This window comes from Nipponia nippon, unplaced genomic scaffold (genome assembly GCF_047370975.1).
Source record: "Nipponia nippon isolate SJK-2023a ecotype South Korea unplaced genomic scaffold, ASM4737097v1 scaffold_4, whole genome shotgun sequence".
Classification (NCBI taxonomy): Eukaryota; Metazoa; Chordata; class Aves; order Pelecaniformes; family Threskiornithidae; genus Nipponia; species Nipponia nippon.
In genome coordinates this window covers 77,823,900-77,851,129 of record NW_028262358.1, presented here as the reverse complement: position 1 = coordinate 77,851,129, position 27,230 = coordinate 77,823,900, and the positions used below count along the sequence as shown (strand labels likewise).

Below are 27,230 nucleotides of genomic sequence, written 5' to 3'. Positions count from 1 at the left end.
CTCATAAGACTTGTACTCCAGACCCTTCACCAACTTCGTTGCCCTTCTCTGGACACGCTCCAGCACCTCAATGTCCTTCTTGTAGTGAGGGGCCCAAAACTGAACACAGTACTCGAGGTGCGGCCTCACCAATGCCGAGTACAGGGGCACTATCACCTCCCTGGTCCTGTTGGCCACACTATTCTTGATACAAGCCAGGATGCCATTGGCCTTCTTGGCCACCTGAGCACACTGCTGGCTCATGTTCAGGCGGCTGTCAACAAACACCCCCAGGTCCTTTTCCACCAGGCAGCTCTCCAGCCACTCCTCCCCAAACCTGTAGCATTGCATGGGGTTGTTGAGACTGAAGTGCAGGACCTGGCACTTCACACCTTGTTGAATCTCATACAGTTGGTCCTGGCCCAACGATCCAGCCTGTCCAGGTCCCTCTGTAGGGCCTTCCTACCCTCCAGCAGATCAACACTTCCACCCAACTTGGTGTCATCTGCAAACTTACTGAGGGTGCACTTGATCCCCTCATCCAGATCATTGATAAAGATATTGAACAGGACCAGCCCCAACACTGAGCCCTGGGGAACACCACTTGTGACTGGCCGCCAACTGAATTTGACTCCATTCACCACCACTCTCTGGGCTCTGCCGTCCAGCCAGTTTTTAACCCAGCGCAGAATGCACTTATCCAAGCCATGATCAGTCAGTTTCTCCAGGAGAATGCCGTGGGAGACAGTGTCAAAGGCCTTACTAAAGTCCAAGCAGACAATATCCACAGCCTTCCCCTCATCCACTAAGCGGGTCACCTTGTCATAGAAGGAAACCAGCTTAAGGAAGCAGGACCTGCCTTTCATAAACCCATGCTGTCTGAGCCTGATCCCCTGGTCGTCCCACATGTGCCTCATAATGGCACTCAAGATGATTTGTTCCATGACCTTTCCTGGCACCGAGGTCAGGCTGACAGGCCTGTAGTTCCCCAGATCCTCCTTCCGACCCTTCTTGTAGAGGGGCATCACATTTGCTAGCTTCCAGTCATCTGGGACCTCCCTGGTTGACCAGGACTGCTGATAAATGATGGAGAGTGGCTTGGCAAGCTCCTCTGCCAGCTCCTTCAGTATCCTCGGGTGGATCCCATCTGGCCCCATGGACTTATGAACATCCAAGTGGAAGAGCAGGTTGTTGACTGCCACGTCTTCGACAACTGGGGCTTCATTCTGCATCCTATCTCCTCCCACCTCAGGGGCCTGAAAACCCCGAGGATGACCAGTCTGACTATTAAAGACTGAGGCAAAGAAAGCATTAAGTACCGCAGCCTCCTCCTCATCCTTCGTGGCAAAGCTACCTTCCACATCCAAGAAAGGAGGGAGATTCTCCCTGGCCCTCCTTTTGTCGCTGATGTATTTGTAAAAACATTTTTTGTTATCTTTAATGGCAGTGGCCAGCTTAAGTTCTAGCTGGGCCTTCCCCTTTCTAATCTTGTCTCTGCATAACCTCACAACAACCTTGTAGTCCTCCTGAGTCGCCTGCCCCTTCTTCCAAAGGTGGTAGGCTCTCCTTTTTTTCTTGAGTTCCAGCCAAAGCTCTCTGTTCAGCCAGGCCGGTCTTATCCCCCGCCTGCTCGACTTATGGCACATGGGGATGGCCCGCTCCTGTGCCTTTGAGTCTTCTTTCTTGAATAACATCCAGCCTTCCTGGACCCCTTTCCCCTTCAGGACTGCCTCCCAAGGGACTCTGTTAACCAGACTCCTAAACAATCCAAAGTCTGCCCTTCTGAAGTTCAGGGTAGCGGTTTTGCTGACCCCCTTCCTTACTTCTCTGAGAATCAAAAACTCTATCATGTCATGGTCACTGAGCCCAAGACAGCCTCCAACCACCACGTTTAGTATTATACCAAATGTTTAGTATTATACCACAGATTCAGACATCCACATTGCAAAGTTAGTTTGATGAGCAAATATTGGTAGCAGTACCAGCTTATGCAGTCTCCACCTCTAGCTCTTCCTACTGCTTTGGTTGCTTGTATCCATACAAGTTCATTCCCCTAGTCATGTCAATACAAGCATTTACCACTTGTGTGGTAAACCAGACTGAGGAGCTGATCCAGCTGAAAAAATAGCATGTTAAAAAAAAAAAACAAAACGATGCAAAATAAAAATTAAAAAATGAAAAGAAAAAAAAAAAGAAAAATCCAGGAAAACAAAACAACAAAGAAGAATCCAGGAGGGGAAAAAAAAAGAAAGAAAAAAACACAATAAAAAAGAAAGAATAAAAGAAAAAGTCCCTCTGCTACATTAGTATCTCAGTCAGTTCACTGTGCAGTTGCACAAATGGCTGAGCTAACACACTGCAACCAAGCAGCTGGAAACATGAATAATAGTGGCAGAGATTGCTTAAGGCAGCTCAGATGGCAGGACTGACGAATGTGTGTAATCATGGCCTGAATGCCACTGACTCTTCTATATCTTAAACAGACAAGATTCGGGGGTTCAGAATGGCAAAAGAAAATAGGATTTCCCAACTATCATTCCGGTTATTCTTATGCTGCTACATCATCTTCATGATCTGAACTGCAATCCTTGCTCTTGGCCCACAAACTTATGAACTGAAACTTCATACCAGCATTTCACTCAAATCTTAGAATGCATTCGTGGTTCAGCATAAGGGAGACAGCTGTAATATCAGAACTGACAGCTTGGATCAGAAGTAAATTCTCCTGGTTTCCCACATCCAAGCTGAAAAGGAAACACATCTCAAGAATTTCTGAGAGAGATCTGGAATGCTAGTCAGTGCACATTTCTCTCGTTAAAATAATTTCTGTCATTTCAAACAACACACACTAGTAAAAGGTAAGGAAGTTATAAAGCAATTGAACATCTTAAAATGACATTCAAGTCCTGTCAAAATGGGACAGAAGAAACCCTGCAGCCCTTCAACTGGAGCTTTTAAAAACCTTCAGCATAACGATGATTTTATTGGCGTAACACAGCACTAATCCCTAATTTGGCACTAGTAAAGGAAGCATTATTTCAAAGAGCTGATGTTGGTGTATAGTTTGTAGTTTCACTGCTGCCATTCAGTCACTTGGCAATTTTGAATTTATTAGATCTGTTATTTCTGAAATATTCGCTGTGACCATCTTTACACCAAACACACAGAAGTATCACTACGATAGCTGTGCTCACAAGTACTATTCTGTTTAGTCTTGCAAGGATCAACCCCTTTGAAGTAAAATTATAGAGAAGTTTTGGGTTACAGTGAAGTATTTTTTGGTTTTTTACTGGCAATTTTGTTTCAATGTTAAACCTGTTCTCTCCATTTTGATGAAAAGTAACCACTGCTTAGAAAGACATTAAGAGATGAAGTGGCTTACCTGTAACTTCAATAAATCAATGGATATCAAAAGAACAAAAATTATTTAAAGCCTACCTAGTGAAAGGAGTTTTCCAACTACTTATTTTTTTTTCTTTCATTACAAAATATAGTTAATTCATCATACAAGCCATATAAGGAATCCCAAAGGGTTACATGTTGTGCATTTTTAACAGCAGTAACCACCTATGAGGATCCACAGCAAAAGTGAGGTTAAATATTTTGTCTACTAGCAGCACATTTCAGACCAAAAATTCATACATAATTAAACAAAAAAAGAATGAACAGGAGAAGGCTGTTGGGTTTTCAGACTTCCTGGCTTTATGTATCGCTCCTCAACTAAAACGTCAATAGGAGAGACATTAAAGTGCTTTGCTTCCAAGTAAAGTGCATGACAGCAACCCCAGTGAATATTAAAGCTAGTTCTTTGAATACTACCTGAGTAGTCACCACTGCAAGATTCAGGATAAGGAAGAGCCCTCTATTTTTAATTCACAAATAGGGGCCCTTTGAGTGCATATTATATTAAGACAACTATTACACACATCATTCCTTTTTAAGCTAACCAATTAAAAGTTTTACCACCTTTGCCCTTTTTATTATCGAGGTGGAAAAAAACCTAATCAGTGTATAATTTGTTTCTGCATAACAAGATATTAAAAAATTAAATCAGCAAAATTCAGTTACTAGATAATATGCCTGTGTTGATGAAAAGAGAAACCAACTTCTCCTTTAACTGCAGACATTAACACTATTATAACCCACAACCTGATCTGCATCTGCAATTATTTTACAACTACTGCTTCATACACTAGTGTCCTTTGCATATGGAACAAGGCAACTGTCATTGCTATCTAATGGATTTCCAATGAAACAGAGCAAATGAATGACATACCAAAAAAAAAAAAAAAAAAAAAAATCAAAGCTCACAGAAATCACAGACAGAATCAAAGCTTTCCAACAGAGGCAAATGGTCAAATTAGTAACTGGACTCTGTGTACCCAGTCATGGGAAGATCAAACCATCCAGAGAAGGCCAGATGGGTGGCAATAAAGATGCAACCATGTGATGCACGGCATTAATTAACTAGGAATTAAAAACTCATAGCATCAATAAGCTGCATTTTAAAACTCCCACAATTTTCACTATATGCTATGTATATAACAGTTTAAAACTACCCAGAGTGACTGACTAGAATTTTTTTTTAAATATTCATTTAGGAATGTACCCAGCCACCACAATAAAACAGACTGACGACACTGGTTACTTCCTAAACTTCAGGTGCATGCCACATGAAGATTTTTGCATAACACCACTGAACCTGCATACGATTTCACCAAGAAGAATCTATATGGAAGAGACATTTCAGATTGATGCAGAAATTACCTGCCTGCCATTATGTATCAATATTTTAAAGCTATGTATCAATATTTTAAAGCTTTGTATCAGATGAGTAAATTAAAATACAGAACACAAAACCCACAGAACACGTCTTCTACAGAGAAAAAAGTAAAAATTCCTGTAGAATTTGCCAAAACATTTGGTCAGTAAAAGATGAGAGCAATTATGCTGTCTGAACAGCCTCAAGTGCTCTAACGTCATAGATGTGCACATGCTCATGTGCCACAAAGTTCTGCTTGCACGACAACAAAGTCAAGAACCCCCACTGTAATCTCCCAGCCTTTCAAATTCTGCTTTTATTAACTCATTATTAGAAAAAAAAAAAACCACAAAGCTATTTCCTTTCCTAGAACAGGAAAGAGTTTTTCATAAGGTAAAATGATCTTGAATTTTTATTTTTTTTTTTGGGGGGGGGGGGGAAGGCAGTGTTTGTAATGAAAGGAACATAAAGCTATGTTCTGACATTATCTTTGCAGTGGTGCTAGAAAGTCACTGAAGTTTGCATATAGCTCCTATCACGTTTTATGTTCTAGCAGTCTTTTGAGAAGATGAGGACTGGTGTAAGAACTCCCATTCACTAACACCCTCTGGGACTGTCTGCACAATCCAAGACCTCTGAAGCTGACACTCTAACGCTGCATACAAATGCTTTGTTTTGTTTTCTATTTGCATAATACTGGTTTAATCAACTAGATTTCACAGACCTAATGGTGGCTGATCACAGGAATGCATAATTTCAGGATCAGGTCCAACAGAAACCACTTACTACATTCAGAGGTGCAGGCCTGACATACACACTCCATGCAGGACATGGACTGATTATATGTAAACAACATGCTGATGTGCTCTCTCCATCGATTCCCCAGGTTAGAAAAATTGCTTTGGGCATTACTTCAATTTCCTTATTCCAGGCAGGTTTTTATTCTTTGATTGCAGATACAATGTGCTGGTATAAAAAGCATTTCTACTCTGACCATATCCTTCTGAGCCTCTGCTAAGCCTGGGGTTGAAGGAGACCTACCGAAGCCAGAGAACTGGGACTTTGACCCTAGAACATTGTGCTTATGACTGTTTCAATTATAACAGGACATGAGACAGCCTTGTTCAGAAGAAGAACACAGCGTATCCTAGGCTTCATCAAAAGAAGCGTGGCCAGCAGGCTGAGGGAGGTGATTCTGCCCCTCTACTCTGCTCTGGTGAGACCCCACCTGGAGCCCTGCGTCCAGCTCTGGGGCCCTCAGCACAGGAAGGACACGGACCTGTTGGAGCGGGTCCAGAGGAGGGCCACAAAGGTGATCAGAGGGATGGAACGCCTCTGCTATGAGGAAAGGCTGAGAGAGCTGGGGTTGTTCAGCCTGGAGAAGGCAAGGCTGTGGGGAGGCCTTATTGCGGCCTTTCAATACTTAAAGGGGGCCTACAAGAAAGATGGGGATAGTCTTTTTAGCAAGGCCTGCTGCGACAGGACAAGGGGTAATGGTTTTAAACTAAAAGAGGGTAGATTTAGACTAGATATAAGGAAAAAATTTTTCACGATGAGGGTGGTGAAACACTGGAACGGGTTGCCCAGAGAGGTGGTAGATGCCCCATCCTTGGAAACATTCAAGGACAAGCTGGATGGGGCTCTGAGCAACCTGATCTAGTTGAAGATGTCCCTGCCCATTGCAGGGGGGCTGGACTAGATGGCCTTTAAAGGTCCCTTCCATCCCAAAGCAGTCTATGATTCTATGATATGTACATGCATATTTACATGCATTCTCGTTCTTCAATTTAGCACAGAGTAAAATCAGTAGCCTTCTGAGGTTACAGACAAACATCACATACAATTTTTCCTCTGGCTTTCAGCTTGCTTTTGAGTGCAATGAAAGCACCAAAGCGTCAGGAACTTGGATATGTAAGCCATTATCGTCTACCATAGCTCCATGTGTAGCTGGGGGCCTGCCTGTTTCTTAATGGTAAAATTCTCCAGACCCATTACCAGGGCTGAAAAATGATATTCAGAGTAGGCTTCTACTCCAGATTCAGCCTTGACAAAGATAGCATAAGGCTTTAGAAAAATTCCCACAGCCCTGTTTAGTCCAGCAGCGAGTCTCACTTGAGCAAACTGACAATGTTTTGAACCCTTTCCCTTCATGCTGCTCACTCTTCCTCTTTGGATGCTGCGCTTCCACATTCCTGCAGTGAAAACATACCATAGCCAGCACACATCTGGCACAGCTTACTCCTCTGTGCTCTGAATTTCATTTGCAAGATCACCTCCCTGGTTGAGAACCACTGATGTTAACAGACAGCAGTAAACATTAAAAAAAAAAAAATGTATTGCCAATTCAGGGACTGTGCGCTGTGTTTGTTAAACAACAGGAAAAATTGTACTTGTTTTACTGCTGGCAGAATTGGGATGGGAGGATTCCTCCCACCACCTCCTTTCTCTCCTGTTTACTTTCCTGCCAGTACCATAGGGACTTTTAACACTACCAGCTGTGAAAGGCTCTTACATAACTTATTGTTTAACTTTGCGAATAACAGGCTGGCTGTGAAAGAGAAATACCCTCTATGAGTCTGGAGAGGAAGCAAGAACATGTCACTTAAGCAGAGAAGCATGGGAAGCTCTGCTTTTCCAAGAGTAGCTATGACATTGCCAAGGTTTTAAAAATCTTCATACCAGACTGCCCTCTACTGGGATGTTATTCAAATAAACTCCATCCCTCCTCTTCCCCCCTGCCTCCCCTCCTAGAATCTGTACTAGAAATACATACACTTTTTCTAGACTAATGAAAAGATCTGATAGCCTCTTTTTCAAAACTTATATATCTGACTAAAAATAAACAGATTTTTTTTCCTCACAAGTAATCCATTCAAGTGAGGAGTTGGAAATGCATCTATATTTCTGTGCCAACACCATTTTCAGCACCACAGATTTTGTTTAAATCAAGCATACTTGGGGCTGGTGTTGAATCTATAATGAGGAAAAAAACCTGAAGCTTTCTTGCATGTTGTCTTGTAAATGTATTAAGCTGACAAAATTTTACACAACCCTCTTTTGTCCTAATCAGTGACCTAGTTTCTTCTCTCCGTTGAAAATACACACCACACTGACTCCCCCAGCACACCTGAGATTAGTAATTGTTTTTGTTTTTTTTTTTTTTAAGTATCATGGCAAGGTTATTACTTTTGCAGTCTCTGAAGGATCTCTTTGTCATGTGCTTTTCACTTGCAAGTAAGGTATTTCTTTCCCTCAACTCAGCGGTTGCGAGACCTGCAAATTCTACTCTTAAACCTGAGTATGGAAGTTCAAGTTCTGCCCCCACTATAGAAAAAAGTTTGCCAGTTGAAATTAGACCACCCACACAATAATCCAACTGTCTTTACTGAAGCTTGTGTAAAACTTAAGAGAACCCAAATGTCTCTACCTATTTGGCCCAGCAAGGCCCTGTAAAATAAAAACATTTGTTTATTAATCTGACACGAATGCACGACAGCAGACTTTCATAAAATGTTGAGCTGTGCAAAGCTGTATTTTAACAACTGTGGCAGCATATTAGTACCAAGTAAGAATATTCAGGACACTGCCAATAAGCCACATAATTTGATTTTTACTAAAGATATTTTAATTTTTCCCCCATTACTTTGTGGTCTTCCACTTTCTCAAACACATACTTCAAAAAAACTGACCAGAAAACTTGTTTGAATGGCCTGAAGAGTTTTGACCTATTGCACAAGGATAAAACCACATTTTGCAATTGCAATTGTTTTGTTTTTTTTTTTTTCTTTTAATTGCAGAATGTTTTTTCCCGACCATTAAAGACCATTTTTCATTACTATCAGGATGACAGAGCCACATTTTTCAGCTGGAGCTCACAGCACAACCCCAGAGTACCAACTGTTTTAAAGTACTTTCACTTAGATAAGCTCACAATTATTCACCAAGGTGGATCTCTGCTTTACTACTCCTCCTTAAAATAGCATTTCTTTTTAAATACCAACATGTCTGGAAGTTTATGCCTCCTAGAGGTCAAGAAAACAGTCATAAGCAGCCACATAGATTTATTAAACAAGGACCCACAGTAGTGAGGTGTCTCTCTATTCACTGCCCTCCCCACTTTCCCAATACTTATGGGACTGTTTCAATTCCGGTGGCTTCAGAACTGGCAGCTGCACTACATTCTATTATATTCCTATTCTACAGCAAGAGTTATTTGTACCAGTCCCTTCTTCCCACCCCAAAGACCTTTTGATCATTTAATATAAGGGCTGTATATTCTCATTAATCACAAAAATTATCTGAGACATTTGGTATCAGAAAAAAAAAGATACTTCTTTTACATTTAAGGCTGCCTCAAGCTTTTCTTTCGCAATAGAAGAGCCAGGGGATGCAGGATGGCTGCTTCTCTGCACCCTGACCAGGCAAACTCTTTGATACTCACTACAAACATAGTACTATGAATTCTCTTCCATGGTCCTCCTCATATTACGTTCTGTATTTCTGATCTTGAAACGCTCCAGCCCTGCTTCTTCAACTTAGATAAGAAAAGGTTCTGTTAGTGTGCTATTATCTCAAAGATTTTGCTACCTATAAGACAAATGTACCTTTACACCTAATACAGAAGATAATTTCCACGCGATTTAATACCATCTGTGACTGCAAACTTTCACTACCCTAAAAAGCTGTATAGCCTAATGAATCAGACTGCAACAGCCCTCCCCCACGGAAAATGAATTTGCCTTCACAACACCATGTGTAGTTTAGCTCACGACACTGCAAAGCAATAATAATAATATGCATCACTCGTGAATCAGTGGATATATCACTACAAGACATCTGTCACCAACAGAAAGCCCATTTATTTACAGAACTAGGCAAAAATAAGGATAATGTTTTCCAAATTCTATTTTATTGCCAGTTTACTCAACAGAACTGACTAGTTTTTGAACAGTAAAAAAAATTCCAAAGCCCCATTTGCAAGTTTACACTGATGTTCAGGTCAGTTGTTAAAGGTATGTTTCATAAATAGATGAGATTATGTAAAAAAGGTTCTGTTTATTCACAGAACCTACAGGTAAGTCTGATTTGTGCAGAGAAAGCTCAGTGTGGTCACTTTGCTGGGGAGCCTTTCACACTCTCAGTCACTGTCTCATTTTGAATCCCACTGTTCAAATTCTTTGAAAGAACCTTTCTTTTCTGGCAGCCCACAGAACAGAAACCTCCAACATTTTCATGGGTTGATGTGTTGAAAAGTGAGCATAGGCTGATGATCAAATTTTTAAAAAGAGGTACTCTCAGGGAAAACTAGTTCTAGGAACTGAATACCCCAAATCAGGGTAAAACGATTTCATATTTATCAAAATTGTTGGACCAAAAGAGACCCTGTGTAGAAGCAAAATGTACTGATTAAACATAGTAGAGTACAAAGAATTACAACAGGTTTTTACCCACTGGAAAAACAGCAGGTCCCTGATAAACAGAATAACCACCACTACATTCCAACAGCACTTAGAACAGTGCACTCAGTCAAGCACTGTTAAATCTAATATGAAGAATAAAACACTCATTAATTACAAAACTTAGAGTCTTTTGCATCACTCATGTAAGGAAGAACAGAGCGTGGTTACCTATCATTTTGGTTCACTGGGACTTTGCACAATATAGTAGTAGTTCAACAAAATAAGCTTAAGAAATCAATTCCAGCAGCCACTTGTTCCATCTCCAGTAACACAGTCCACAGCATATTTGTGCTGATAAAACTTGTAGGGAAACTTGGAATTCTCCAACTCCGCACACAGTATTAACAGATTTTAACCTGTGTGTCTCCATTCTTCAAGTTAGTAGAATGGACGTATTTCATCTTCAGAAAAGACCTCACAAAAATAAATATAAACAAAATAAATACATGGCAGGGAATATCCAGACATGTTGATTATTGGAATAAGGTTTTTACGCAGGAAGTGAGGGCTGGTGCTCCACACTGACTAAGAAGAAACAAGAAGAGTGATACATTGTCCATCAAATGATCCTTCTCTGCCCTGGAATGTACATCAGGCAGAATGTCCTCAATGACGAAAAAGGGTATGTGATTGTGTCATTACAGCCTTGAGGACTGATTCAAAGCGAACTAGACCGTCTTATTTTCAGCAATTCTTAATCAATGATTCTTAGTTCAATGGTCAACTCTGCAACACTAATAAAAAATGTTCTTTTAACAAAATGTTTTCCACTTTATACCTACTACCAGTTGTTAGAATCTGATAAACTGAACATAATGATGACAAACTTCAGAGTGTTTATCATACCTCAGCTCCACCCATCCATTTTGGCTCATCGGGAAATTCAGCACATAGGATATCTTCTGACTGGTTAGTTCCTAATACATGATAATGCAGCTTTTGGTGCAGGTTAGTGGAGGTCTCAGTACCTAGTGAATTGCAGATATTTAAACCAATTAGTTCTCAAAGAAATGCAACAACCACCAAATAAAACCTTTAGAAACTTCTGTATTCTTTTGCATAAAAAAGAGTAATTCAGCAGAGAGAACTACGAATGGTTCCAGTCTACAACCATTCCCCTCCAAACAAACACCCACCTCCAAAAAAAAAAAAATTTCAAACCACACTGCAAACCTGTTCAGTTACCCTTTCCTTTTATTGCTGATAATACATTCTTCAAATGTGAAGATTTATCATTTCAAGCTTTGCTTTCTAGAAATAATAGCAAGCAAAGAAAAACAACAATCCCTGCCACCCTCTAATGCTGTTTTTGCTCCCGTTTCACCCTGGGCAACTAAGGGGAGATTTATTGCTATATAACATTCCTAGAAACCTTCATACTTCCATTTGCTGAAAATAAAAAAAGAAGTATTTTAAAGCACTGCATGAGGTGCTACTTGATTTTTATTTTCTTTTTAAATTTTGTTCTTGCAACATTTTCCAACAGCTTCTGAACTACAAACATGTTTAAACATAAAACACACAAGGTGGGTATCTAACTTGCGAGTTTGGCAAAATGATAAGCTGCAAAAGCAAACACAGAAGCAAAATTCAGGCTCTCTCCAAGGTTTAACAAAGAGCATAGCTCCAGAAGAAACTTTTCAGTAGCACTGCCTTATAATAAGAGTTGCTAAATTCCTTCCCTGTTGACGCTCCTCAGCAACTTATTCCACTTTGTGTGCTGGTCCTTGAGTTTTGCTAGCATAAACATTTTGTGTTGCTGTGCTGTGAACCACAGATGAATTAATCTGGTTGAATAAAAAAACCTTATGCCCCAGATTGCTATTCATCAGGTCAACCTCCCAAGCCAGTTCACCTATGCCTACACAAATACATAAGGGGAAAGAGAGCTAAGTAAGCTGTCACCAGACATCAAATTCCAGCCAGTAACACCCTGTATGAAAGCTAAGTAAATCATTGCAGAGAAAAAGAAAAGGAGCAGCAGACTTTTAAGAGAAAGATGGACAGGCAGACAAGAGGATACTCACACTGAGTACAGGCTTTGGTTGTACAACACGTAATCTGATACCTAATTGTATAAACTAGTACAGCTAGTTATTTCAGTATAAACTAGTAGAGCTAATTATTGGTTGCATCAATTTACTGAGAAGGTAGTTTTGCTTCCATATAGCATTCAATTAGTACAGCCATACTTACCATCACTTTTCCCATCTTGTTGTGGATAGCAGTTATAGAACATGCCTTTTCCATCATGGGTCCATGCCATGCAACTGAATTTAACTCTCTCCAGTGTATCTGGAAGATCCTCAGGACCTTCTACTTTCATAAACTTGATAGTAACCCAATCAGAGCCACTAGAACTCAGGCCATACGCAAAGTATTCACCATCTTCACTGAATGCATAACCTAGGACATTGGAACCAAACAAGATGAAGTAAGAACCAGCACAAGGAAACAATATTTTCAAAAATGTGTTTGTTATTTTGCCACACAGCTTTTTATTATTTACTACACACTAGACAAATCCCAACGAAGAAGAGGTGAAATTGGGAAAGCAGTCAAAAGAACTGTGTTCACCAAACACCGAGAGAAGAGGGTTTGTTTTCTAAAAGACAGTGCAAGCAACTACATCTGCTATCATTTGGGATTTGTAGCGCTTTTCCAGTCTCTGTGGACTTCTCAAGTAGTTCACAGATCTGAGTTTAGGCATGCATATTCAGTAAGCATGTTCAGTAACATTGCTTATGCCCAACATCTGAATTATGGTTTGAGTAATAATTCTTCTACTCCCCTGAGTTTGGGGGGAAGAGGTGGAGACTGAGAATGCACACAGGTAGAGAACTTAAAGTGAGATTTTAAGAGAGAAACAGTACCAAAGAAGCCAACAGAAACTGAGATGCAAGCAATGCATCCTGAAATAAAACAAACACCACTTCAATATAGGAGCCAATGAAAACTAGACCCTGCAAAGCCATGACAACTGAAGTAACTGGAAAAATTTGCCACTAGCACACGAATGGATTAATCACCAGTATTCTCAGCTAAGACCTCTGATACATATGTTGCTCTATCCAAACTGTGAGGAAAACATGATTCTGAAAAAAATTCAGAAGAGCTTCCATCATAGTTGATAAGGATTAAATTCACTCCTGCAAATCAACTCAAGTGAAAAGATTGAATTATCATAGGCCTGTACAGACCTGAAAGTAATTACTGAAAAAAACCACACCAAAAAGTTGAATTTCATAGAAATCATATGTTTGAGAGACACCACAGTGCCACCCTAACATATTCTCTCCCATAAGAACATGAGTGGCCATTCTGATTCAGAACAAGATTCCACCTAGCTGCCCTCAGGAGTAGTCACAAGAAGATGCCTACAAGAGTAAGAACAATGCAAGCAAGTGTAATATTTCCCTCAAATATTCTTACAACCTCTCACCATTTTTAGCTTAGGAGACTTCTTTTTTCATTAAGTAGTTGGTTAATAATACTCAATGCTTCCCTCCTCCTTGACCTCGTCCAGCTTCCCTTTAAACCCACAGTAAGTTTTTTGCACCACCAAGATCCATGGGTAAGGGGTTCTACAAATCTGTTTCTTCTGGTATGAACCACCACCTTCTTTTGTTTGCTTTGGACTTGACTTCCACTGCCTTCATCTGATACCCCCTCATTCTTGTAATAGAAAGAATGTTGACTAACCAACCCCTATTCACTCTCCTGATGCTACTGCATGCCACAAATGATTCTATAGACCTCTATTATATCCCTGCTAAACTGTTCCTTTTCCAAGCTGATTGATCTGGGCACACTCAATTGCTCCTGACCTTTGCTCCATACCCCTGATTGTTCCTACTGCCTTCTTCTGAACTGTATTTCACAGCCCCCTTTGAGCTGAGGGGATGGGAACTGTATCTAATATTCAATGCTACTGTATAAGCCCTGGGTTGCTAATGTAATGGTGTTTTCTGTTTCGTTCTCTAATTCCTTCTTAATCATTTCTGACATTTGATGTGCTGGTTTGGCTGCTACCAAGAACCAGGCTGACATTTTCCCAGAACCATCTATTACAGCCTAAGAATTGTTCCCAAGTGGTCATGGTCAGCTCAGAGTCCATTCCATCCATTCCTCTACAAATGAGGTTAGGCTTGTTTGTCCCCTCATTGCCCACTCACTATCGATAAGGTCTTCCTGCAGCTCTTCACAGTGGTTCTGCAGCCTTTACCTGGAATAACTTTGTATCATCGCCAAACTCTGCCACCTCACTGCTCACTTCTTTTCCTAATATATATATGTATGAACATACTGAACAGTGCAAGTCCTAACATAATCCCTGACAGAACTCTACCAGTGATTTCCACTTTGAGAGCGAATCAGTTATTCCTACCCTTAAATCAATTATTTATCAACACCAGGAGATTACCCTCTTGTTCCATGGTTGTTGTTTCTTTAAGTGCACAAGCAAAGAGATTTTGTCATAAACTTTTTAGAAATACAGAAAGATTATATGAACCCAATTCCTTATATCCACAGTTTAAGGCAGGACTTCTCACTAAAAAAAGCCATATTGATTCTTTTCAACTAGGTCATACTTCAAGAAGCATCCACTAATTCTGTCCTCTGTTTTTATTAACTGGCCTTGAACAGACTTAAAGGACTTCTAGGTCCAAGAGTCTTGCTTCTACAATAAGCCAACAGGGAGTGGGAAAATGAACAGCTAACACAAGTTAAAGCCCTAGCGAACACAAGTAATTTTCTGATTCTCATAAAAGTTAACACTACATTCCTTCACAGTCTCTCACACCAACTTGCTGGCTTGTGTTAAAGATACAAAATACAATTTTAAGAGAATTAGCCACTATAAACACAAACTTTTTTTCCTTGCTGTGGACAGCCTCAAGGTCTGTTCATATTTCAGTGGAAACTTGTTACAGAGTTGTGAAAAAAGACATTGAGAAACTGAATCAAGTTAATTGTGAATACAATGTAGATTTAGAAGTCTTCTTCTGAAACACTATACAAATCCACATAAGGCTACTGTGACTACTTTGATTAAAACAAGCCACCCTAGTCATATAGGCAAAGAGCTGCAAACCACTTCCAACTTCTGCTGAAGATCCAAACTTACTCAGCAGGAACTGCTGTCTCACTAACCTCGTAAAGCCACAGTGCCATCATCAGAAAGCTTATTTGGATCAAGAAAAACTTTGGCATCAGCATCCAAGGAGTCTTGTACATATAAAACTCGCTGGTTCTGCAGTCCTGTATTGTAGAAGTGAAAATACCTAAAAGAGCACAAGAGGCAAAAATAAGTAGCAAGAACTCAGATTTTCAGTTAGGCAAGCAAGAAAAACTTTTATGAGATTGTCATGAAGTGAATAAAAGACAAATAAATATGTAAGGGAAACACAAGCTTCACAGTAGAGTAGGAATCATGGTTTCCCCTGTGGCCGTCAGCGATTTAACCATGTCTGTAGGTGCCTTTCTCTCCCCCTTAGTACAGAGGAAGCCCAGACACCAATTTCTAGGCCTCTAAAAATGAGAGGAATCTCATCCCAATGTGATATAGATTGTATAGAGGAGACTGTAGGATGCATCCAAAATATCTTTTAAAAATAAAAGCTGCATTTGCCACAGCACATTTCAAAGCTAAGTATACTATAAACTCTACATAACTGTCTATGTTAAACAGCTGTGGCAGCCTTAGCATTTTTCTGATACAAGTATTGGCACAGGTTCCCATCCCCTGTGTTCTAAGCTTTGCCATTCATATAGCTGCTTTTAATCTGTATCGGGTGGCAGACATGTTCAAATGAAACAGAACTGGAATTGTTTCATCTGTATTTCCCAATGTCCATAAAACTGTGTGTGTTTTGAAAAAGTTCTAGGAACAGAGAATTACAGAATTCTCTTTAGTAAGGGATACTTTTCACATCAGAAGACACTACAGAGCACAAAGAAATTAGTAACTGTATTCCATGCAATTCATAGGTACTACAGTTTTCTTCCTTCATAGGACTTTTGAGTTTTACTACACAAACCTGTGACTTAACAAATCAAATAGCCGCTAGCTACATCTGAGGGAACAGGAGAATTTGTGGGGTAATGTTCAAACCTAAACATAAGTTCACACATTCCCTGACACTGTCCAGTACTTGGATACAAGCACGGGAACCTGGTAAACCCAGAAGGGGGAACTATACTCACAGAGGCCTGGCTAACAATCTGAACTAGGATTATGTTCAAATACTAACAATCATGTTCAGTGAGCGACAAAATTGAAAGATTCAAAGGAACAGAAGAAAAAGATACATAATTTTCCATTTGACCATGCATTTTCTAGCCAATTTCACCTCTGCAATGATGGGTAATAAGCTGGGAAACGAAGGTCAAACAACGTGACAGGCACAGCACTTCCCTGGGCACTCTTCCTTTCTGCAGATTCTACAGAACAGCTCTCAGACACTGTCCTTTAGCAGCTATTCTTCAGCAGAAAACTGGAGTAATTAAATTTAAGAATTTCTAAGTGTCATGGTAAGTTTAGATAGTTCTTCAAATAGTTCCTCCTCCTGCCCCTTACTAAGTATTACTTAACTTGGTAGAGCCCTCTTGATCTCCTCAAATGCCAGAATATATGAGTTTTGGTATGATTTTTAAACCACTGTGATTTAAGTTCAGCACGTACCAAGAAATAGAGTAACACTCAGAAAAATTAAAGAGACATCTATTAAAACCAAAGTAAAGTGTCATAAGTTAAAGCACGTGAAGATCCTGGCATAAATGTTCTTCCTGGAGGACAGTCAGCTGCATCAAATTATGACTTTTTATCTACTGGGGACTGTATGCATCACTGCCATGAGCAGTGATCATCACTGCCATCACTGCAACATCAAGCCTTATCAGCATTGAAGATAATCACACCCAGGCACATTTGCACCGCACAGGGAGAATGGGTCAGAGAATCCAGAGTAGTCACTGACCAGGCCTGTTCCAGAATCAGATTCAGCATAGCTACGGATGCATGAGCATCACATACAAACTAATAAGCTTTGCCTGACTTGCTCAAGAAGGCTTAATTCCCTGGATGCAGCGCTGTCCATTGCTTCTGGGCTTAAGCCTCACACATCTACAGACTGACGTACAGTGCCACATCAGTGACAAGTCAACATCAGCTTGGGTTCACTCCCCTCAATATACTTTTAAAAAAACCCACACAGTACTGACTTTCCTTCCTTTAGTAACAAGTATCCACACCCTCCTCACAGCATAGGACAGATAACTAAGAGTAGCAGATTTCCCTCAATATCTGTGCAGAAATCTTAAGGCAATGAGACATCTTCTTCTCTTTCCTGAGGATGACAGTGAAAACATACCTGGCATATCTGGGTGCTCACTCAACAAGGATCAAACAAATTCAAAATACCGAAAAAGACTATTTGTGTTTCTATGATTAAGAATGGCTGGTTGTTTGCACTACCTCTTTTTCAACTGCTAAAACAATCTTTAGATGTTTCTAAAGTTAATCAGCAATTTCATCCCTTTACTCCCTTTCTCTAGGAGATTGCTAGTGTTTCTGAAAGAAGTCACACAACACTAAGTAGCAGCTGCAGTCTCCAGAACTTAGGTAAACCACATAAGCACCATCTCTTTACCTAGCCACAGAATTAAAAGAGGGATACAAGTAGACTAGGTATTGGAATATAGCAGGATTTCTTTACTTCTTAAAAGATAGATCTTTTTGCATCAGTTGCCTTAAGTCCTCCAAACAATTTTTCCCCTATCCCCTGCAGATATAGAAACCATTTTTCACAAGGGAATTCCCACTGCTTTTCACTGGCTATGACTAAACAAAAATCCCACCAGCTGCTCAAAGTATGTCCAACATAAGAGCAGTATTTTAGTAAATATTTAGAACAACATACTCATGACAGACTTGTGCTGTTTTCAGAATAAGGTGCCTTTAACTACACTGACAGTGACCAACCCTGAAAGGAACTCCTCAGAGTTTTACTTTTACAACAGTAATTCTACAAAGATATCCGAGTTTTGATAAACTCACAGTTCCTCCTATAAAAAGAAAAGATGACAAAAGCACAAGAAGATAGTATGACTGGGAACTGGAGACAATCAAGCATCTTGTTCTCTGCATCATGCAACCATATATATTAACATTGGCTTACTTTTCCTACTTCCCAACTATAAAGGAATAAATAAAAATATAATTTATAATTTGTTTTCCTAACTAGTAGTTGCTTTTGACTTGCTTCACATTCATCACCATCTGCAAAAACATTCCTCACATACCTTTTTCCTTTCTTGAAGTGGCAGCTGTACTTAGGATAATCATAGAGTTCAGTCATGCGTTCTTTGAACAGTCCTCTGACAGGACACTGCTCCAGAAAGGGTACTGTAAGCTTGTTCTGAGCCTCCACAAATGCCTGAAAGAAACAATACCACCCAAAATACATTAACTCAAGCAGAAATTCATATTTCCTATGGAAAACACTATTTTCTGAAGCAATGCGCGTCACAGACATCTTTGCCCCCACATAGGTTGTGTAGAGTCACACCTGAGAGTCTTACATACTTATTTGCATTATGCCACAATACTGTAATAAGACTGATTTTATATCTTGAATAACGTCTCTGCAGGGCACACACTGGGGTAACCAGTGGTTTGGCCAAAGACAAGTCAGATTCCTGCCATTCCCCTTTAAAAAAAAAAAACCCAAACCTCATGCTTTTAAAAACTCCCCTTATATTTGCCTAAATGGCATGGAAAAGCTAACTTACAGTATATATCTAGGAAACACCATCTTCCCTTACTTCACCACAAATATACAATACTCCAATACTCTATGATAAATAAATTAGGAAACGGATGACGAACAGAGACCCTTTTGCCCACAGATAGCACTATCATTTCAGGAGCTGTGAAGGGCTGGAACATGATACAAAATGTCACGTGCACCATCTGTTCATTCTATTAATGTAACACACAGGATTAGTCCCAGCCACTATTTCTTGGAAAGGCCAAAGTACTGTCCACAGATCAGTTCTTAGTTATAAAAGGCAAGAATACCTAATCTCTGAGAAGAGAACTTTGAGGAGGCTGGTTTCTTCAAAATGTTCCACCTCCCAGTCACACACACTTAACAACAGTGGCCAAAACCATTACCACTCCAGCTGTCTGTTAGAGGCTGCCACTCCCACGGCATGCATGGAACAACTGGTGCTCTGTTGGTGTTTCACCATCCCTATTTATAGCACAGTACATTAACATAAAATTAATACCTAAGCATCTTAAGGTGAACCACAGCTGCTAAGAAGCAGACATGTAGGCTCTTCTGTCTCTAAGATGGAGTAGGAAGGACAGGACACAGTGTGTGTTGCTGTAATTCACAGCCAGACATCGCAACGGTGGCTGCAGTACCACTCTTGGACCCCAGCCTCTCGCCTCCAGCCTGATATCCACTCATCTCTTGCTTACACAGGTCTCTTCCCCAGCTGCTTTGAAAGAGGCTATTGTTTCTACCTGTCCTGAATCTGTCACACAGCAAGCAGATCAACACATAACATCTGAGCTACACTTCACCGCAGGGCATAACCCACAGGAGCAGCAGGACTACAATCCCTGTTCCACAGCTTGTGTTTCACAGTTCTTCAGAAAAGCCAGCTGCTGTACAAACACAGTACCTGGCACACATTACCAATTGCTACCAATGTTTACTCATTTATTAATTCTTCACGTGAAAAAGAGGAAAGAATAGAACATAAAACTCTTTAAGGAGCACTTTACAGGTATTTCACATGGTGAGAAGTGAGCACATAGGGCAACTAGAGACACTCCCCCTCCCATTTGCCCTGCTGCCACAGCAGTGCTTAGCCAAGAGCTGCATTACATGCCAAGCTGTGTTTTCAGAGACTTGTCAGGCCAAAAGGTAAAGGAGAAAGTGCATTAATTATGGTCAGTCTCCACTTGAGAGGTATTTGTTCATGCCTAACAAAGCATACAGAAACTGATAAGCTTTAAACATGTGAGTGCAGAATTAGTAATGCCCTAAGAGCACTTGGCTAAGTGCTGAAACATATTAGTTTAAGAACACATAGGCTGGTTACACGCAAGTCACCGCTCAAGAATGATACAAGAAAGCAAGCACTACAGCATTGAAAAGGAACAGATACAGAAGGTTAACGATGACTTCTGGACCTTTACTCAAAATTAGACTCTATGCATCAGCGAGGATCAAGTCAGGAAACGATCCCCTGAGAAAAAGGACAGAAAGAAGTGAATGCATTGCCAAGGGAAGGCCAATTTTTGCTTCTGTTCTCCCTTTGAGGACCTTACTGGCACAGACAGCTTTAACACCCAGCCCAGCAGCACAGCACATCCCAGTGGCAGCCTCCACATACAGTATAACAGTTTCCCCCCGGCCCCATCGTCTAATGAAATCTACCCAAGAATTATGTGTATCTGCATTTGTTTTCTCTAAATGGAAACACATGACTTTCAAAGACCACGTACACAAAAATCTAGACAGCGCATGCTACACAAATAAACTAACTACTCAAAGTGCTGTGACATTTTCAGAGAAAAGATGTCTTATAAAAACACGTATAAAGCCATCCATTGTACTGGATGGGCAAAAGCACTTTTCAGTTGCATTTAGTGGACAGAAACTGGCACACGTCTTTGTTTCATCTACCAATAACAGGACCAAAATGGTAACATGGCTGCAAGGGCATACTGGAACTGTGTTACTCACTTTTAACTGCACAGTCACATCTTACCACATCTGTTTTCATTACTGGTATTCAAAGAGGAGACACGAACTTTTCTTTACAAGCATTCGTTGCACAAGAGCATGCTTATATACTATTGCACTCAACTCAAACGCTAGTAATTTTGCTTTTACAGGGACTTAATATATTTTTCCCATTTCCACTTAGTATGCACCAAAGATTCCAAGACTATTTGTAAAAGGGAATGCCACTGCTATCTAAAAAGGAGGTAGGAATTACAGGTTTTTGAAAGAGTTCCACCAAGGAGAATCTAGTCCAGTTTGGAAACTCTCTGTTCTTACAATTTGAGCATGAGGTTGCACTCATGTTCAAAAAGCAATACATAATTGAAATATTGCTCTAGGCAAAGTACAGGAACAGATGTTGTCAGCAGAAACTCTCACACTAAACAACTCCATCCACCACACTGGGCTAAACAGATGCCACCCAAGCTATAGGGCTAACAATAAACTCTCTGTACATCTTCATGAACCTATAGACAAAGATTCCTATTTTACCTGTAGAAATCTGCATCTGACAATCTATCATAAGCCTTGAACCAGGACAGAACTTGCTAGCAGAAGAAAGGACAGAACATGGGTCCACGTAAGGTATGTGCTTATGGGTGTCTCAGAAAATAAGGTAACTTGAAAAGCAAAAGAATTTCTAAAGTGTTGTACTAACAGTAGAGATGTTCTACTCAAGGCTGAAGTGTTTGGCCATTACTTGAGCAGGCCAATTGTTATTTTTTAAAAAAGAATAACTAAATTTCATTTAAAAACCACATGCCACAAAATTTTTAACCATGCTTTGTTACAACCTATCAGCTTTCTATATGCCACTAAGCTATTCTCTTGACAAGATAATAATTTCCACTCATAGTATACTTTCCAAGAAGTCTTAGGATAGAAATTGTTTTAACATTACCAGTCTTTGTATCTGGCAGGAAGCAGTCCTGCTTAGCCACGTGCAGATTTCAATAACCTCCTTTTTATAGCAGATATATACACTGCATATGGAATAAGATCATCCAGGCGACCTGGCTGAAAAGTTTCTAGACCTATTTGACTTTCACCTATTTAAAAGTAGGCTGTGGGCTGCTAGAAAAGGAAAGATCCCATTCTTGAGCCATCTTATATCCAACTATCATGTGTTCTTCGGGTGACCTAGATTAAGCATGTATGCCAACAGAAAACTAATCCACCAAAGACTTCCCTACAGAACATCACCTTGCGATGGCTACACCCATGCAAGGGAGGCACAGGAACGTCCAGGTCAGTGCAAGGAAGAGGAGGGAGGGCAAAGAGAAACCACAGAACCACCTGACTTAATGAAAACCTGCAAACTACAGTGGATCAGGTACAGTACCATCTGCACTCTACTCTCACTGCAAAAACACCTGATTAAACCAATTACAAAAAAAATCCCACCCTTCTGTGTTCGCTTGTTTGTAAGCTGCTAACTAGCAGAGCCCACGAGATCATTTGGATGAGCCACAGGAAAAATGAGTATGATTCTTTATGCTTATAGCTGTCGTGGGTAATTTCTTTCAGTCCCAGTCCTGTTGACCCTACAGTGGACATCAGATGAAACTACTGTGGAAATCCCAGAGTTAAAACCAATCTCACTTGCCTGTGCTTCTTTCTCCACACTTCAAGAAATAGTAAACTTAATGTTTCACTGACTGACATCAACACAGAAACAAAGTGAGGCCTACTCATTTATCTTCTATGACCACAACAACGCTTGACATGACTATTTCTGCTAAGTCTAGAAAAGTAGAATTCCAACATATTTGTGTATCTATTTGACAGCACACACCAAATAATTTTGACTGTCTGCGTGAAAGAAAAGATTCCCAACTTAATAAATTAATGATGTTCAGTCTTCACTCTTGGCATAAACCAGAATTTTCACTGTTACACATACTCAAATCAAGCAAGCACATTGTAAACAGGAACTGAATAGGGGCTCTTTCACTACAGATAAGCATGGATACCCAAGGAATTCTGCTTCTAGTTCTGTACTTAATATGTAGAATATTAAAGGAAGCCTATCGCTGGAGGTGTACACAAGGTATTTTTACTTTTCCCCAAAATAAATGGAGGTTTGGGATAAAGGAGTGCATAAAGAGAGCAAGCAACTTGGAGGAAGAATGGAAAGGACACAAGTCTCAAGGTCAGTGATTTGAAGGCTTGAAAAGTCTACAAAGCACGTTCCAAATTCTCTCTGAAGCCTGCACAGTCATTCAATTGCCTCTATACCAGTGTCTGGTTATTCTTTGATCTGGTAGGTGCAGAATGACTATTATGCAGGAGTTCTGCAAACTATCTCAAGAACTTGGAGATAAAACTATTAAGAAAAGCTAGCAAGAAAGAGTGGCCATTAGCAACCTCTGCTGCAGAGCACAAAGAAGTGAGTGATAAAGTAGATGAAAGGAGTTCGGCACTTCAAGATTATTTTTTTCTGATCTCTTCTAGGAAAAATACTTTAATTCCCTTTGTTCAGTAACTCCTGGAACTTGGAAAAGACAACACACTCACATACTTATACACAGAGGAATTCTCTCCACTCCTTACATCATACTACTACTGTACTGCAAAATTCTGCCAAGGAGTGTGTTTTTCAGAGGGTAGGCATGTAAGATTTGACAACATTTTCATTCCACCAATGTGACATCTTGTGTCTGGGCTGCTGCATTTTTATAAGGATATTATAATCCCCATTCCTTATTTTGCCTCCTATATAAACTACAATCTCTGGAGAATGAGATTCACCCTCCTCCAACTGTTCTCACCCAACCTGCTCACAGTATGTGGAAAGTATTGGACACAGGGATACAAGAAGTCAGGTCTTGGCATCTTCTCAATCCCTACTCTTCCATAGGATCCCGAAAACCACTTTAATAGGTATTCATAAGGCCTCTATAAAAGAAAGACATAACCATACCTCCCCACACGTATATCCCTCTGAATTTGGCACAAAACTATCCTATGTGTACCATTTCTTAAGGATGTCAGAATCAAAAAATACTCTCAACTTACTAAATATCTAATTTCAACGTTAACGTCCATGGCCATTTCCACTAAAACCTGATCCCAAATGAACCTTTTTAACCCACATGAGTCTTTACATATGCTGATAGATTTGTAAGTAGGGAATGGGATCCTAACTGTACACATTTCATCTTGCTCTTGACAGTAAGTACTATTTGACCATCCTCTAGCTCATCAAGGTGTATTATGTAAGCACATACATGAGAGAACCTAGAATAAATCTCATTAATGGAAACCCACCCTGTAGGATATTTTTAAATGGAGATTCTGCCCTCCATCATTTTTCTGACAGAATCATGCATACTAGATAGGCGCCAGTGTTTTAGATCAGGAATTACAATTGTCACAAAGTTATTAGCCATTACAGAGGAAACCCACTCCACACTGCCACCTACCACTTTTTGGCCATCACCCCTGCAACTCCCTATCCCATGAATATCAGAGGAACTGGCTCATGGTCATACTTCAGGATTCTTTCTCAGCAAAAGACCAGTTCCAGCAGCACAGTCTAGCTATACCAGACTGCACGCTGAAAACACTGTAACATCCACTCTGTAATAAAAGCCACTAACAAAGCCTGACTTCAGGAGGAAAACTTTTTTTTTTTTAAAAAGGGGGTCAAAAAAAAAAAAGTATTCACACACTTTGTCACTGTACAAAGAAAGCAAGCCAAAGAAGTTTTCTTTCTACCCTTTCTTACTATTTTATTATGGCAATTTTAGATGTACTTAGGACAGTGGATAAAGTGCTCTAAAATCAGAGTGTTTCACTTCAGTGTGATGACACCACCTCGAGCATTTAAATTGCCTAAGAAAAATGAGTGCAAGATAAACAGGCCCTTAGTTTTTACAAATTCTGTGATCTATACCGAGCGTTCCAGTCTTTCCCCCATTAACACAAAGGTACAAACTTGCTGTTGGCACCGTAAGATATCACATGAACTATACCTACATTCACTATGTAAGCTTTCAAAAAAGTACTTGCAGGTCTTTCAAAAACAGAGTACCTAGTCTATAAAAGAGAACCATGTCAAAACATCCATTCCCATACAAAGAAAGGTTACCTTCGTCTGTTCACTATCAGGATCTTCAAGCCAGCAGTATGGGTCACTTATTTTACACCCATGGTAATCCGACACCTGAATTTATAAAAGACAATACTTTAAAAAAGACATGCACACAAGCAAACTCTATTCATTAAGGAATGACAGTGATCAAGATGAGTGGTATTTGAAATTTCACAAAAGCATACAGTGCTAAGAAGCAAAGGAAGAGAAAAGTAACACTTTGCTCCCAGGTGTAGTTCTGGTTACGCGACTGTCTCTGGTTTAGCCCTCCCTACTATTGCTGCTCACAAACACTAAGTATAGATATAAATTTAAAAAAAAACCAAAAAACAAAACCCACAACACAAAAGACTAACCCACATGGTTGAATTTATCTGCTTCCTTCCTCCAGTATACAAAATAAGACTAGATACCTGCTGTTAAGAGTTGCATAATTCAGCCTTTCACTCAACTATGAAAATAAATACTTAAGTTTTTTCAGTGTTGGCTCATGTTGGCAAACATTCTGGTTTAAAAGCCACATTAGCTTTGTAAATAATTCCTGGGCTGGCGCCTAAAACACAGTCCTTTGCGGAACAAGAAGAAAATTGAACCCATTTTAGCCAAACTTACCCAGCAAACCTTGCATATCAAGTTGGAACACAAGGAGACAGACTACCTTGCAGATGTACCATCATATAAAAACAGACTACTTGTTCCTCTGCATGCCGCTCCAGCCCAGGTGGAGGCCTGGATTTCCCACAACCAGGCAGCGGTTCCAGACCCGCCGGGTTTTGCACTCCCGACTGGGGCGCGGCCGTGAGAGCGGCTCCCCCGGCCGCCCCCCGCCTCGGCCGGGCTGCAGCCCACCCCGGGTACCCCAGGCAGCGCCACCACGGCCACAAATCCTGCTTTGAACAAGCCCCCAGCGGCCGCCGCGGCCCGCAGGCGTTAAAGCCCCAGACCCTTTCAAGGGAGCGCGCTGGACTTGTAACGGCCGAAGCCGAACAAAGCCCTGAAAGCCGAGAAGCCGCTAACCCCCTCCAGGCGGCCCGCGGCCCCCCGCAGCACCGAGGGAGCTGGCGAGAGGGGCTGCCCCCGCGGCCAGGCCCGGCGGCCGCCACACGCCGGCGGGCCGCCCCGGCGAGGGCCGTACTCACGGCGGTCTCGTCGCGGTACACCTCGGGGTACTGGAAGGCCTGCATGGCGGGCGGCGGCGGACCGAGGCGGGAAGACGAAGAAGAAGAGGAGGAGGAGGATGAAGCCAGGCGCGGAGGCGGCCGCGGGGCTGGGACTCGGGCCGTAGCGGCGGCGGCCGGCAGCAGGCGTGCAGCGCGGCCCAGGCGGAGCGGCGCCGCCATACGGCCCGCCCCCTGCCGGCCAGCCGCCCCAGCCAAGAGAGGCCGCCGGCGGCGGGCCGAGCCGCACAGCGCCCCCTGCAGGGAGCCGCCGCACAGGCACTGGCACGGGCTGGCCGCAGGGAGCCGCGCGGGCGGGGCGGGTGAGGGGGCAGGCGGCGGACGTCGGGGTTGTTTCCCCCTCACCACCCGGCCGACGGGTTTCACCTTCCTTATAGTAAACGCTTTAAAAAAACCCCATAATTAGTGCGTTCTGATTGTGGGGTTTTTTCTTCCCTCTCAGCTCCCCCACCCTGAGACAGGGTGTGGGGAGAGGCTCAGGCCCGGCCCGGAGCGCTCCCCTCCCCTCGGCGCGGCGCGGCCCGGCAACCAGCGGCTGTTGCCTGGGCGGGGGCGCGGGGCCCACCCAAACCGTTAGCGCGTTTCCATCAAACAGGCTTCTCCGCAGGCTGCCGGAGATTCCACCCGAAAAGCGAAGGCCAAGTTGGCCACCGAGTCCCGCTGAGGACGGCCGCTCCGTCGCACCGGCCCGGCTGGCTGGCGCTCATCCCGCTCGCCCCTGGCGTCGGGGGCTCCGGTCCCGCACCGCACAGGCTCTGGCCTGCGCAGCTGGTCGGGGTGGATGTGCACCCACTACAGGAGTGTCGGGTGGGTGACCTTGGGCTCATCGGCCAGCTGTTTATTTTACAATAGGGTTTCCTGGGCCAGAAAACTGGCAAACATTTTTCCTTCCACGTAGTGGCCCCATGGACCCTCGTGTCACGAAAATACTGGAAACATGAAAGGGAC

At 41.6% G+C, this 27,230-nt stretch overlaps 1 protein-coding gene across 1 annotated transcript in view; it reads right to left on the bottom strand.

The window, feature by feature from the left end:
• Nucleotides 1–26,455, bottom strand: part of PREP (prolyl endopeptidase) — a 110,182-nt gene extending 83,727 nt beyond the window's left edge. The window contains exons 1-6 of the mRNA XM_087776707.1: nt 26,244–26,455; nt 25,102–25,176; nt 18,505–18,638; nt 15,355–15,485; nt 12,397–12,606; nt 11,047–11,168 (exon numbers count right to left, since the gene is read on the bottom strand). Of these exons, the coding sequence (XP_087632833.1) occupies nt 11,047–11,168; nt 12,397–12,606; nt 15,355–15,485; nt 18,505–18,638; nt 25,102–25,176; nt 26,244–26,444 (873 nt within the window). The 5' untranslated portion in view covers nt 26,445–26,455. The remainder of the gene's footprint in view (nt 1–11,046; nt 11,169–12,396; nt 12,607–15,354; nt 15,486–18,504; nt 18,639–25,101; nt 25,177–26,243) is intronic.
• Nucleotides 26,456–27,230: the final 775 nt, after the last annotated feature.